The sequence below is a fragment of the Corapipo altera genome, unplaced genomic scaffold (genome assembly GCF_003945725.1).
Source record: "Corapipo altera isolate COAL_440 unplaced genomic scaffold, ASM394572v1 1b, whole genome shotgun sequence".
Lineage (NCBI taxonomy): Eukaryota > Metazoa > Chordata > Aves > Passeriformes > Pipridae > Corapipo > Corapipo altera.
In genome coordinates this window covers 17361753-17376800 of record NW_020884881.1, presented here as the reverse complement: position 1 = coordinate 17376800, position 15048 = coordinate 17361753, and the positions used below count along the sequence as shown (strand labels likewise).

The 15048-nt window shown below is 37.2% G+C and overlaps 1 protein-coding gene across 11 annotated transcripts in view; it reads left to right on the top strand.

Annotated features, from left to right (window-relative positions):
* CELF2 (CUGBP Elav-like family member 2) overlaps nt 1-14705 on the top strand; it is a 554249-nt gene extending 539544 nt beyond the window's left edge. For 9 of the 11 annotated variants that reach the window (XM_027639964.1, XM_027639960.1, XM_027639958.1 and 6 more), the window contains 2 exons: nt 584-727; nt 6119-14705. In XM_027639964.1, coding sequence (XP_027495765.1) covers nt 584-727; nt 6119-6246 — 272 coding nt within the window. In that variant the 3' untranslated portion in view covers nt 6247-14705. The remainder of the gene's footprint in view (nt 1-583; nt 728-6118) is intronic. The other 2 variants (XM_027639955.1, XM_027639956.1) reach the window with 1 other exon arrangement.
* Nucleotides 14706-15048: the final 343 nt, after the last annotated feature.

Here is a 15048-nt window from a genome sequence, read left to right as displayed (position 1 = left end):
TGAGTCAGTACAAGTTTAATTCTAAGTGTCTTTCTGACTTCACTGACTTCCAAGTCACAAGGTGTGCTTTGCCTTATTACTTTTATTCCCATCTCCACCATTTTCCTGCCCTTTGAGTTTAAGTCTGTGGTACTGAAATCTGAGCTCAGCTCATTCCCTTTCCATGAGTTCCTGCAACTGGAATTAAACCGACAAACCCATGCAGGCATTTGAGGCAGCAGAGGACTCCTTGTGCAATTCTTGGGGTATTTTGAGAGAGTAATGTTTTCCTAACCCTAATTATACTGCAAGACACTCATATAAATTGAAGAAAGGGAATAAATTTTATTACTTCTGTAATAGAATTACAAAATAAGTGCTTTTCATAGTAAACACTTTTCAAGATGGGATGCTCTAAAGAGCCGTATTTCAGCTGTACTCCTTTGATGTACTCCACTTGCTTTTGTTCCTTTGAATTTGGAAAATGAAATGCTTTCTGACCATCATCTTCAGTAAGTATTATGGAAAAATAGATTAAATGTAGCACTTGTGATGGCTGTTTTCATACCTCTTTTTTTTTTTTATTTATTTTATTTTCCTAAAGGTCCAGAAGGGGCAAACCTCTTTATTTACCACCTCCCCCAGGAGTTTGGAGACCAGGACATTCTGCAGATGTTCATGCCTTTTGGAAATGTTATCTCTGCTAAAGTCTTCATTGACAAACAGACCAATCTGAGCAAGTGCTTTGGTATGTCAAATTTAATAAATCAAATAGTAAAAACCACATGCACTATACTGAAAAGGGACCGGGAAAGAAAATTAGCAGCAATGTGAGAAATGTCATACTGGAAACTCGTTCCAATAATAATGGACTGTTAATCCTCAAATGAGCAGGAAGATGCACAGACAAACTACTTCTAACTAAAAATTGGATATGAAAAAACAATAATAATCTTCCAGTCTGACATCTCACATGAATGTGTCAAGTACACGAAAGTAATTACACCCTGTGTGAGGGAATGTCATTTAGTATACTATTAAACTGCCTTATTATGGATACCTAATTATTCTCTATTGTATAGCTGAGCCACTTAAAAACATTTATGTTTAACCCATTACTTCTACATTACAGGAATTTCTTTCTTCTGAATTAAGTACAAGGTTTTGCAATTAGTGACTGAATGGTGTGTGCATGTAGTTCAGAACATTTTGCAGACAATTGATGTCTAGATGTGCAGCTCCAGCTGTTGTGGATGGATTCCAGTGTATTATGGAAGGTGGCATCTCCCCTTACCTTAGGGCAGGGATGAAGGGAGCCTCACAAGGTCAGTGTCAAGTTTCCCAGGGAATACTTTGAGCTGTCAGAAAATTAGATTACAGCAGAGGAGATGATGATATGTTTGTATAAAAGTAGTTTTAGGGTTGACTAAGAGGGCTGATGTCTTTTGAATAGCAGAGATGGACCAGTTCAGTTTGGTGCTTTGATGGAGTGGAGTAGGGAATGTGAGTGGCAATCTGTTAGAACATTGGTCTAATAATTGTGGTCTTATGCAAGACATAGGGAGGATCTAGGAATAGGAAAGACTCTCTTAAAGAAAAGTTTTATAAGGTTTGACATGAAGTATTGGAGCTTCCTTAAAAGTGACAGTTCTTTCCTGGAGTGAAGGAATTCAGCTGTATATATGACAAAAGAGTAACCAGTTCAGAAAACCCCCTACTTTCCAAAATTCCTTTGTACTGCCAGCGTTGCTCTTTGCCCAACACCTTCCCTTGGTTCTGAAGTGTCCCCATGTGAAGTGTCCCCATTAACCATAATACATGTTTATTAGCTTGCATAACATTACTATTTTTTTTTAAATCTAAGTTTTGCCAAAATGTGTCTGTCTAAGGCTTTGTCTTCCCCAGGGCTTTTCAAGTGCCCCACAGCTATTGTGCTTTAACCTGTTTTGAAAGGATTTGAGTATAACTAAACAGACAGCACCCAAACATGAGGATTCATCAAGTTACTCAAAAATACCTACTGCACCACAATACCTTGTCACTGTCTGAATGTTTTGCACCTGAAGACCAGCCTTTAGTACACTTGGAAAGTTGATTTGGTTCATAGAAAGGGTGTGACATTCTTTGTGCATTTTCCCATAGTCTTTCCATTTGTTTTTGAAGCATTCACCTCTTTAGGCTTTACAAAAAAATTATTGATATCTAGATGAATATAGTCCAATCTTTGTCTGCGGTGGGTTAAAACAGTCCTTCAGGCTGTTGCAAATTTGAAAAGTGGAATTGAAATGGACTCCCTATTGATCTGGAGCCAGTTCTGTTAGTAGGCTGGGGTTACAAAATCATTTTTGAGGTCTCCAGGAATCTTGATGAAATGTCAAATCAAGCTACGTTAATCGAAATGCAGCAATTGTGGTGACTGCTGAAAGAATGTAAATTACTTTGGGCAGGTGGCTCAATTCATCAGCTCACTTCCCATACTTGCTTTTCATAGTTTTCCTTTTATTCTTTGATTATCTACTTACATATTTGTCTGGATTTACGGGACACAATTTACCTAACTTAGAGTGATACACCAAGGTTATCTTCTTTGAGGAAAAATGAAGATGTCAACAGCCAATAGATGTAGCAATCCTCTGTCTTTTTGGTTTTAGGCAGCTTTCACTGATATTTCCATTTCTCATTGTTCCTTCACAGATATTCTGCCACCAGAGAGAGTTCTGCTTTAAAACCTAAAAGTAGTGAAGTGGCAGAGGAAGTTGAGGTTTTCCGATTCAGTAGGTGACAACTTGGTGATGCTTCCAATCACAGGCAAAGCCAGAATTAATCCTGCTATTTTAACATACTGGCATACTCTGTATGTACCTCCTCAGCTTTATTAGCAGGAATTACGTCTTTGTTGTTTCGGTCTCACAGTTGTGTTTTAAATAGCTTTATTTTTTTCTCTGTCCTCCCACCCAAAAACTAGGGCTGAAGAACCCATTTCTCTCCTGTGTCATTAATGGTCATTGCTCTTGGTACAGTTTGAGTTTGGGGGTTTTTGTTGCTTTGGTTTGGTCTTTTTTTCCCTTGTAATAATAATAGTAGTGGTTTGCAGATGTGTAGTGCTTTCTACTCTGGAGTTTCCAATCTCTTGCCCAAAGGAGAAGGAAATGAAATTGCAGATGAGAACAGGTTAAACATCCAAAAGGTGTAAAGATTGTCCAAGTCTGTCCACTGGCAGAACTGGGAAGGGAAGGTGCATTCTGAGAGAGTCACAGGGTAGTGGCATACAGTGATGAACTTCCATGTAACACTGCCTCTCAGAATGAAAAATTCCTTTTCTTTGCAGAAAATGGACTTTACTTTCTTGTCCACCTCAAAATGAATACTCAAAGGATTTAATGGTGATAAGGATGACAGGACAGTCTGTTTACATCTGGGAGTGCTCTTCCATGACTTCTCGTGGGCTTTAGTTGATTCAGCAGACAAAGGGTTTGACTCTTCAAGCTTATCTCTCACCTTTCATAAATCTTAGAATAAGTAAAATGTAATATGTAAAAGTAAGGCAGGAGATGGGAGACCCAGTGACATCAGTGCATAAATGCAGTCTGCCTCATAGCAAAATTGCTACTTGAATGATTAAAAATATTAATCCTGATTATAGAGATACCCAGAGTATCTCTATACTCAATATCAGAATTGTCATGACAGGGACTTCACGAAATGATAAGAAACATCATCCCAACCTCATGTAACCTGTGGTTTAAAATTCAGACAAAAAATGATGAATGGGTGCAATCAGAAAAATACAAATAGAGGGAAAGAATGCCAGATTCCTCTGTAAGCTTTATAAATGAAGATTCTCAATAAGGAAGAAGATGAGAGTGTAACAGGTTAATGCAGGTACAGCATTCTGTGTAAAGAGACAAATTATGAATCAGAATAACAATTGAATTATATGGACTGATGCCACTGATGCAGCACAGATGTGTGTTTGAATTGGGTGTCTGGGTCAAGGAAGCTATTAAAGAGACATAGAATCAGGTGACTTGTCTCACCTCCCTAGAAGGTAAGCATAGCCTGAGCTAATTGTTCTTCTATCATCAGTGGAGATGTCTAAATTGGTGACATGAATGGTGGGTGGAAAAGCCACCTCTGGGTGTGCTTCCTTCTCTTCATTCACCATCAAAGTGTCTGATGTAAATCACTGGTTTAATTTCAAGGTGGTTAAAACTAGATAAGAAGAAAAGGAACTAAGGTGGTGAGAAGTTCATAGCAGTAGACCGTTCTGAATGCATTTAAAAGAATAAAGTGAAGGTCAGGAAAGCTGTAGAGGGAAATGCTGAATTCTCAAGGTAGGTGAGAGTAGCTGCATCTCAGTTGTGGAGCACCTGCCTGGAAGGTGCTACTGCTGCCTTCCAACTCGTGGTAGTTCACTTTTCTATCCCTGAGGCAATCCTAGAGATCAAGGCTGAGGTCTGTGAGCTGTGGAAGGAGACACAGGATTGCAGAGCTAAGACAGTGATTGGAGTCATGGTAACAGATAGGATCTCCTAGAAGAAAATGGGGAAAAGGAAGGAAGAAAAAGAGTGATGAAGCTCCTAGGATATGGCAGTTACATTAAGCAGTGATGATCTAGTGGAGAAAGTAAGTGACAAGTTACTAAAACCAAGGAAGGTAGGGAGGAATATTTATTATCCCTTAAGGAGATAACACATAATCAACACAGAACAACATGGATAGAGCATATTGGCTTTGGCCAGGAGAAGGTCTGCAGAGATTTAAGTGGGAGGTGTTTTTGAGTAGAAGGAACAGAATTGAACCTGAGTTGTTCAGAGAAGCATCTTAAGCTAAATAGTTTGGTGAAGTTGATTTAAGGTGAGGCCATAGGGATGGTCTGTGAAGGAGAGCAGCTGGACAAGGACCAGATGACTTGATAACAGGGTTTTTTCTTTGTAATGGAGAAAGTGTAACATTCTGAGTCTGCAACTGGAAGAGGGCAGCAGTGCAAGGTCAGCAAAAGCCATAAAAGAATAGGTTAAAGTAATGGGAAAAAGAGGTTATGGATCCAAAAAGTACGCAGACACTAAGCACAGATGAATAAAGCTCGTTTGTGGAAGAGAGGCACTGAAAAGCCTGTGTGTTAGGACTGAAAACAAAGTGTGTGGCATCCATGCTGTAGGAGAATGAAGGGATATGTGTTAAGGCAAATTCAAGTGGAAAGAAGAGGGAGCATTTCAAAGCAGATGCATAACAGCAGGCTGAGTGTAGCAATAATTAGTCCGAGCTGAGGCAGAGCAGCAGTTAAGCGAGCTGAGCAATTACAAGTGGGAGGCCCAGATATGAAAATGAATGTTGAGCTTCCAGAATCAGGGAGATTTGAGTATCTTATGAACAGAGCATTTCTAGTCTCCCAGGGAAAAGAAAGCTGAGCCAGGCCAGCCATTCTGAATTACCTTAGCAGGCATTATCCCCCTAGTTAGTGCTCGCAACTGAGGAGCAGATCTGGAGTTCTCATCAAGCCCTGCCATTGTCTGTATGATGCTGCTTAATTTTGATTTTTGCACACTCCTTTGGGGACCAAGAGGCTGAATTAACAAACGTTAATGTACCCTAAGATCTTGAACTGGGAGGAGCTGTAAAAATACAAAATATTAACATTGCAACCGTCCTAGGCTGAGTCCAAGGAGATGAGTGTTCCATATCACACATGAACTCACATCCAGATGTACCAATGGGTATAGGGAGTGTGGGGTTTGATTCTGTAACCAGGCTTTCTGTTTTAGCTTCCTATCTGCAGGTTGGCCTAAATAGTGTTTCCTAATAGTCTAGGAGGTATGTAGATATTACACTGAAAAGTGTCACAGTAATAAATATCTTCAGTTTCTAAGGTAGGTAGATAAATAACAGACTTGAAAGCTGCATTGCACCAGAACAGGCCAACTGCATCCCAGCTAGTAAAGAAATATTATGAAGGTAAAGGGGAAGGCAAAGGAAATGGGAGAGGAAATGGGATATGAAATGTGCTAAAAAAACTAATTGAAAGCAAGGTAAATGTATCAAATAAATAGTGGTAATAAAAAACCTAACAAAATGCCATCTGACATTTGTTCTAACCTGTAGTTGACTTTCTCTCCCACCTCTGTTCTGTGTCTCCTAGGTTTTGTTAGCTATGACAATCCAGTCTCTGCACAAGCTGCTATCCAGGCTATGAACGGCTTTCAGATTGGCATGAAACGCTTGAAGGTTCAGCTGAAACGCTCCAAAAATGACAGCAAACCTTACTGATCTTAACCCCAGATGCTTACTGCTCTTATTTTAGCTTTCTTAGGGTAAGTCCCATGAGCAAACCTGTCCTCTGCAGGGGGGTTAAGAAAGAACATAGAGCCAACCTTCACCAAGAGACAGTTATTTTTACAGTTACCACTTCCATTTCCCCACTTGTCCTTATTACACTTGGCTCCCATTTCCTTGCCAAGTAATTACTGAGTTGTGTTACTGTATTTTGTTTTGCAGCATAATTTATCTCCTTTTTGAAACAAAAATAAACGTCTTGAAATTCAAAACAGCACACACACACAGACACAAAAAATGTGCAATTTAACTCTGTGAACCCTGGTGCCATTAGCACACAATAAAAGTTGTTTTCTATGGATGGATCGTATTTTACCAGGGTGGCACCAGCAGTTTATAGGTTAAACAAAATGGCCTCATGCCAGTTGAAGCACTTACTTTGCAACAAAAATTGAAACAAGTCTTTCCACTACATCAACGTGTTTTTTGAGAAGATTTGATTTTTTTTTCGGTTCAAATCAACGTATTGTTATATATTAGTCTGATTTTACACTGGTCGTCTTTATATTTCATTTTTTTTAAGTTCTTGGTTTTTTTTTGGAAAGGATTAATGTAAAAAAGATTTAGAGATCTGTTTCTAAAGCTACAGGGTTTAAAATAAAAAAAAATAAAATAAAATGAGTGACAATACTTGATGTTTCTTGAGAGATAAATTTAATAATAATAAAAAAAAAAGAAAGCCACAGGCCTGTAAATTTTATTTGTAAAAAGCATTTCTATTTTTATACAAAATTTTTACTGCCTCAGAAATAATGGAATTTATTTATTGCCTATTGTTAACTTATTGGATACCTAAAGAGCAGCTCTCTATGCTAGCTAGATCCTTTGAAGTAGTCTCTAGAGTAATTGTGCCAAGAATGGGCGCTTTTTCACTGTTGAACCCTCCACCCTTTACAGTTCATACTTTTATCCTCTTGTTTGTATTTGTCTGGTTATTTTGTTTGTAGTTTCCATTATCTAGTTTAAAGTTTGGTTGTCTGACCCTTCCCTCCCCTCCCTGTACCTTTCTGTTACATTTGTAGAAACTGGTTCTTTCCTCTCTTTTCTCCCCAAAGAGGAATCCATTCTCTCTGACTCCTTTCAGATGGATCCTTTTGGGGTTCCATTGTGCTCTTGTTGACAAGTATTGTGAGTTAATGCAAATTATGTGAACGGCTCATAGGCTCTACTGATGAAAGATTTGCATTGGTTTTCTCCTGCACCCATAAAAGTGATTTTGTTTGTGCTGCATAGATTCTGTGTAACTTTTTTTCCTCTTCCTTGTTTTTTCCCTAGACATCTCCATGCCCGTTAGCCCATCGTTTGCCTAGCATGTCCCTGTGGCGTCTCAAAAAAAAAAAAAAAAAAAGTTTCATCGTCCCGTCATTGTTTCTGATGTCTTTCTGACCTCACATCATATTTGGTTCTCCTACTGACCTAGTTTGACCTTTGAAATTTGCATGTGACCTCATCTAGCTATGAATTCTGGGAAGTCAATGTGAAAAAACATTGCTGCATTCATGCAAGACTGAAATTTATTATTAGATAAATTAATGATAGGATTTAAAAACAACCTGTGGCAAAATGTTTTTTCTTTCTTTCCTTTTTTTTTTTCCTGTTCTTTTTTTTTTTCTTTTGATTTTTGGTTTTCTTCTTTCCTTGGAGTTTTTTTGTTTGGGATTTTTGTTTTGGGTTTTGTTTTCTTTTTTTGTTTGGTTTGGTTATTTTGGTTTTGGGTTTTTTTGGTTGGTTTTTGGTTTTCGTTTTTTCATTTCGTAAAAAAAAAAATAAAAAAAAAAAACAGACTTGAAAGTATTATACAGGGATTGGCATTCTGCCTGGTCACTGGTGACAATAGCAATATGTGTCCAGAGGCACAGAATGTTGGTTTCTAACAGACTACTTCCAAAACAGTTTGAGAAATAAAACTGTCTGATTTTAAGTCTCTAGAGGTCTGTAATAGTTTTTACATTTTTCAGGCAGTGTAAAGTTTTTTGATAAGGCCATTTTAGGTGGCTCACTTTCTCATTAAAGTATATATATAGAACCACTTTTTGTAGATTAGTATAAGAAAATATTTACCCTGTTTTAGGGCAAATGCTACCTACTTGTGTCACCTTTTGCTGAACTGACTCACAGTTAGACAATCCATGGTTTAATGCACATGAAATTACCTATATTTTATACTGTTTCAATGTACAGAAGAAAGGTTACTGTAAAATGTGTTACGTTGGTGCTTCTGTGAATTAAGTTGTGGTTTCATCATGAGTCTTATGGTCTTAAGTGTTCTATGTTTATAAAAGACGAGTTTAAAATTGGTTTACTTGAACAACAAGAACAAAAACAACATTCAAAAAAATAAAAACACAAAAAAAAAGTTGTTTGCTTAAAAAAAAAAATAATTTCATGTGAAAAATGAAAAAATATTCCAGAATAAGTTTGTGTTGGCTTGTGACGCATTGATGTCATTTTTTTATTGTGAACAATTTAGGTGTGTTTGTGTTCAGCAAAATGTGATCGGTTTTTCTTTTAAAGAAAAAAAAAATCAGTGAAACTATAGTGCCAAATTCCAAAGGTACTTTCTTCCTAGAGCTTCAGTGTGTTTCTTGTGTGAAGTAATTTGATAACATGGGTATTTTATTATGTGTTTTGTATAAATCCCTAATATTTAAAGAAAAAAGAGGTTAAAAAGTTTGTTAACTTGCTATCCTGTGGTCTTGTTGCCTGAAATTGTTATTGTTTGTTATTTCTCTTTGATGTTTTTTGTAAAACATTGTATAAGTGCCCATGTTTCACTTTTTTAACCACTCTGCACACATCAATGCTGTGAAAGCAAACCTCACTATGTATTTTCTTCATATTGTATGGAAACCTCTAAGGTGAGAAAGTTTTGAACTTTTAACCCTTTCCACCCAGAGCTGTCTTGAGTGTTAATACCTTTTATACATTCACCATTTTGCTGTTTATTTTTATATATATATCTATATCTATAAATATATATATACTTAGTTTTTTGTGGTTTATTTAATACATGGTTGAAATCAGAACAATGCACAGGGCAGATCTGAAGGACAAAAATATTTTACTGCTGTCTAAATTTCTTCTGTATCTATAACTAAAATTATTTAAAACAGTAATTAACTTGTGGTTTTCCTTTTTAGATTTTGGGGATTTTGTCTTTTCTTAAAGAGCTTTTAATATGCTGCTGGAATATGCTATTCAGTATTAATAAAATAAAAGAAAAAGAAAACAATTCTTTAATTATCTATTGTGTGAGCCACTCCCAACCCGGAGCGGTCAATCCACCATTTGAAAACCTTGAGGGGGAAAAAAAAAAAAAAGAAAAAAAATAATAATATTTTTGTAATTTAAATAAATGAACTTTTGCTTAAATCAGATGCACTAGATCTTCCTGGGTGAAAATTCAGTGTGCACTGCAGTTAAACTACTTTTTGTGGATAAAGTTTACATACACTGTAATGTTTGGTGTTATCTGCCATTATTTGTCACGGCAATATATTGGCTTACTCCTGCAGACACTCGTACAGAGGGGAGTGACTTCACTCATCCCAGTAGTCCATGGGAATATCTGGGTGACTGATGTGGGTGTTTGCTGGAGGAAGCTCTGTGTGAGGAACCAGAAAATAGATGCTGGTAGCCCTTTTTACACTGCCTTGTAAGTCTGATTAGGTTGCATTTCTACCGCACAAGTAGTGACCAACAACCAAATTCGGTTCTTTGCCACCGGTCTAGTGAATTCATTGCCAACCCAATGCGTGTGAGCAGCAGTACCTGCTACTGATCGTAAAGTGCCATACCTTCTTCCACCTCCTAGTTCTACCCAATTCTATTTGAAGCCACCTCAAATTCAAAAAACTAAGCCCTATATGAGCAACATCAGCTGGTGCACTCTTGTCTCTCATCCCCAACTTAAATGCTTCTTTACGTAGAGCCCTGGGATGGAAAGGACTAGCCTCTAGTGATGCAAAAAAGTTTCCTTCTTATAGCACATGCACTTATAAATAAATGATCTACACTTTTCTCACGTTTTTACTACTGCTGGGGCCTTCCTACACCCTTTGAGGGCTATTTTGTACTACTTGCAGCAATTGTGCGTATTCAAAGTATCATCTCACGTACGTTATATTATATATATGTACATATATATATATATATAATATGAGATCATCATTTGGATTGTTTAGACTGTTTCACTAATATTTCTCATTGTACCCACTGTCTAAATTTCTAAAGCTTTTTTAGATGCCCTGGTGTGTCCTGTGGGTTTACCAGTCCGGTTAGAGTGGTGATGCTTCTGGTCCTCAGGCAGTGTAATTCGGCACCAGGCTGCCCTGAATTACACTCCACAGGACATTGGCTTAGCAGTGGGAGAGGAGGAATGTTTCTGTACTTCCAGGCAACTGAGATGGCTCATTGCTTAGAAGAGAGTCCATCTTGGGGGAAAAAAAATTAAAAAATAAAATAAAATTCAAGTGCGAAACCAAAAACCCAAACGTACACCTCCTGGGAGACAAATTATGTACCAGTTCTCTTTCAAAATATTGAAAGGATAAAGCTGCAAGGGTGCAAGGGCCTAATAAGAGAGGAAGTAAAACAAGGGAAATTGCTTTACAAAATTCTAATCAAAAGACTAGACTAGTTGTTTTTTCAAACAAATTAGCTAATTGCGATGAAATGGCAGTCCTCAAAGGAGTAACAAGTTCATCTTTCTTTCACCATAGGGGTTACAGTTCCTTGGCTTGTGCTACTCTGGAATCATTTTACTGTTTCTGTTTTTATTATCTTAAGTGCTAATTAACAAAAGGAAAAAATATCCTGTAGTTTCATTACCTTTTTGGATAATGTCATACAAAAAGAAAAAAAAAAACAAACCTATGTATTTGTGTTCTTTTTGTGCTGTGAGAATTGTTGTTTGTAGATTAATAATACTATCATTTTGTTTAGAACTACAAACTAGTTTTTAAGTATTGTCTGAGAAAAGCCAAAGTTAATGCAATCTAGTGGAAACTGTAAGACCATTTGAGTATTGTTTCTGTTTTATTGATGCATTTGGATTTTGTTGTTTGATGGAATTTGAGCCAAAAAAAAAAAAAAAGAACAAAAAAAATGAAAAAAAAAGCAGGCTTTCCTATTTCTACAACTTGATTGTACTTATGCATTTTGTACCAGTGGAACTTTTTATACTGGAGATTAAAAAACAAATGGAAATTTTTGTGGCTTACTCTCGTGGGCCCCCTCGATCATGACTGATTTTCAAGTTTGATTTCTGGACGGTAGAAAGAGAGTTGGTTTTGTTTCGAGAATTCAAAACTTTGGCTTGATTTCTTTTTTTCCCTTTGCTTATATCTAGTGTTTAGAATTTTGTCTTAACAAAAGCGGTAAGTTTCACTTTTTATTCTGTATCGTGCAGTTACACAATAAGGTAATTAGAATTAGGAGTACTCGGTCACTTTGCGTGGATAAATGTATTAGTTAAAACGTTAGGGGTTTGCTTTTTTGCTGTTTAGATCAGAGTTTTTTCTGATTCTTCTGTCCTCATTGTGAACATAACCGTGTAGTTGAAACAGTCAGACTTATTTTTGTAACGTATGTTATTGTGTGATGCAGTTTTTTGCTTCTGTCTCCAATATTAAACCATTTTCCTAATACTTGTCTCTCTACTTTGTGTGTTGTATTGTTGGTGGTCATTCTGTGTTGGTAATACATCTACACACCTCACTGTTTCACGTGCCTGTTTTTTTTTTCTCTATTTGTTGGTTGTGTACAAAAGATACAGTCGATTCCACCTAAGTGAATAGCTGATTGGGGGGCAAAAGAGGATTTGTACATTTTAGACATGTTCTGGTTTCTTTGATTTTTTTTTTCTCTCTCTTCCTCCCCCTAGTCATGCCTTATCACTTGGATAATCTCTCAGAGCAGGAAGCATTTTAAATGAGCTTCTTGCAAAGTCCTATTCAAGGTAGCTTTTGTTAGCCTTCGAACTGCAAAACCTTCTGCACACAAACACACAGAAGTCACCTGAAAAGTTGTTTTGGGGTTTTTTTGCTGTGACATTTCAGTCAGTCTGGAAAACGTGGATTATGGAGATCAGTTCTTCCTAGTTGTTAAAAAAAAAATTAATACTCTGCCACTACTTCGCAGAAGCACATGAAACATTCAAGAAAAGGAGGATATAGCCTTGGGATTTCTTCCAAACTGCACAGTAATCTGATGGCATATGGCGTTAGTCAAACTCTCCTTAGAAACTAATCACGTCTTAACTAGGGCTGTGAGAGCCTGCAAAAGCCTACCAGGTGATCGAGCTTGTTATGTGCAGTTATACATATTATACTTTAAAAAATAAAGGGAGCACAGGAAGACTTTCTATTAAAGCCAGCGGAAGTAAAGAAAAAAAAAACCACAAAAATAAAAGGACGGAGAAATAAATGATTGAAAAAAGATCCCCCGTTGTTCCAATGGGTGATATTTTTGCTGTGGGCTTACAAAGCAGATCATTCTCAGCATTGGCTGATAGTATTACACAAATCTCAAAAGGGACTAAAGAAATTCCATAGCCCTTTTTTTTCTCATTATTTTTTACAGTTGGCTTTTAGCTTTTTTTATTCTTTCATTTCCTATAATTTTTTTCTCCTCACAAGAATCTCTCTGCTCTCCCCCAGCTGGTGTCTACCACGAGGAAATAAAAGCTACAAAAGAAAAATCTATGTTGTTCTGGTTTACAAAAAGTCTCTTCTCTCCTCTATTTGATCGCAGATACAAACTTTACAATTTGGAGGGGGGGGGGAAGCAAAACAAAACCAACCAAACCAAACCCAAGGAGGAGAGAGAAGCACTGGCGAGTGCTCTCTGGAATTCAAGCCATACGCCCCCATCCCTTTCCTTTGTCCCACTTTCTGTGATGCTCAGGAATCGAAGACCACTTAAAAGTGCTCTTATGAGACCCAAATGACACTCCTCCCTCTTGTCTCCTCTCCCCTGGTCTTTCTGGCACTCTGGCTTTGGCTCACACACACACACAGCCCCCCTCAATACCGTCTTACTGGTCCTGGCGCACTGGGTGTATCCGTGTGGTGTCAGCAGCAACGTTGGTTCCTGCCTTTGGAAGACTTTTGAAATTTTCTGGTGGCTTGCGAGTTGGCCTGGTTGTTACTGCTCAATGCATTTTTTTTTTTAATTCTTTTTTCCTTTTTTCACTTTTCTGTTTCCATGAGAAGCAAATAAACAATGAGTCTGGAGCCCCAGAGAAGCTCCAATGTCATCTCGCAGGGTCTGTTGTCAGAGGTCAGAGGTCCAAGCAACCCTAAATTTAATCTAAAACCACAGGAGCCTGTAGCAGACAGCCAGGCAGGAAAGCAGAACCCAGTGGTCAGACTGTATCCTGGATCTTTGACACTTCTAGAGTTTATGATCCCGATTTGGATAATTTTGACATCAGTGGATTCAGTTAAGTAAGTCTTGACTTGCATGAATGATGAATCAGAATTGCTCTCTGGGTTTTTTTAGCTTGCTGTGGATGCTTTATTTTTTTTTTTCTTTTCTCTTTTTATTTCCTCCAAACTTGGTCTTAAGGAAAGAAACTAGAGCTTTGTGAAGGATCTTTTCTTCCAAAAATGCAACTGAAAAAAAGAAAAGACTTAAACTGCAGTTGGGTTTCTTTTAAATACTCAGGGCTGAAAGATACAGGGTTTTCTTTCTTTCTTTCATTCTTTTTATTATTTTATTCCAACAATGGGGAAAAACGAGTTCCTTAAAGCAATGCAGCTGAACAGTTTGTCCTGCTTAAACGCATGCTTTTAATTTCAATTATGTAAGGCACCTTGCAGTGTTAGCAAAATGTCTCTTTGTTAGCTATATGTGTATCACCATGGGAAATTACCAAACTGTCACAAGACTTGCTGATTAAAGAATAGCCTGCCAGAGTGTGTGTGCCTTTGCCCAGTGTGACTCTTAGGTATTAGGCTAAGGAAAACAGTTTAACAAAATGTAGTGTGAATCATTCCTGATAAGTGAATAAAGCATTGTGACCAAGCAATCAGATTATTCACTTATCAGGAATCGACTGTACTGATAGTTTGCCTGATCGTTTTTGTTCCTCATCTCTGTTGTAGTTTCACTACTTTGCTGTGTTCTGTTTTTTCTCTCATGCTCTTAGCAAAATCACTGGGAATATCCCTTCGTGTGATCATGAAACGTGCTACTGAGTAACAAATAAAAAAAAAAATTAAATATAAAAATGATATCTTAACAAAATCTATGCACTTGCTATCAGGAACACAATACTGGATGTGTCTTATATATATTGAACTATAATAGTATTCGATTTCTTAAATAAAGCTTAAGAAAGGATTCTGTTGTCTGTAAAATTTTATGAGCATTAAATGGAAAAAAAAAATGTTTCTAGGGTTGGGCGCTTTTTGTTATATGAAATCTCACTGGGTGCGTGGTCTTTAACCATGCCCAGGCAAATGTTACCTAATTTGCTTGATATTTCATTAATAACAGAGCCTTTGAAAATTAGGCTTGCTGAAGTCTGTGGGGAGAAAAAGTCTTACCATTCAGTGACTTGCAGCAAAAGAGACTAAAATGCAGAAATTTCGATCTTCTTCTGTATTTACAGAAGCAGATGTGTTTGGTTTTGCACCAAAATCAAAAAACAGCTAAAATATGTGAATCAGAAAATGTCATGAAACAATATTACTGTCACAAATGATACTAGAGTTTTTGGTATGTGACTTT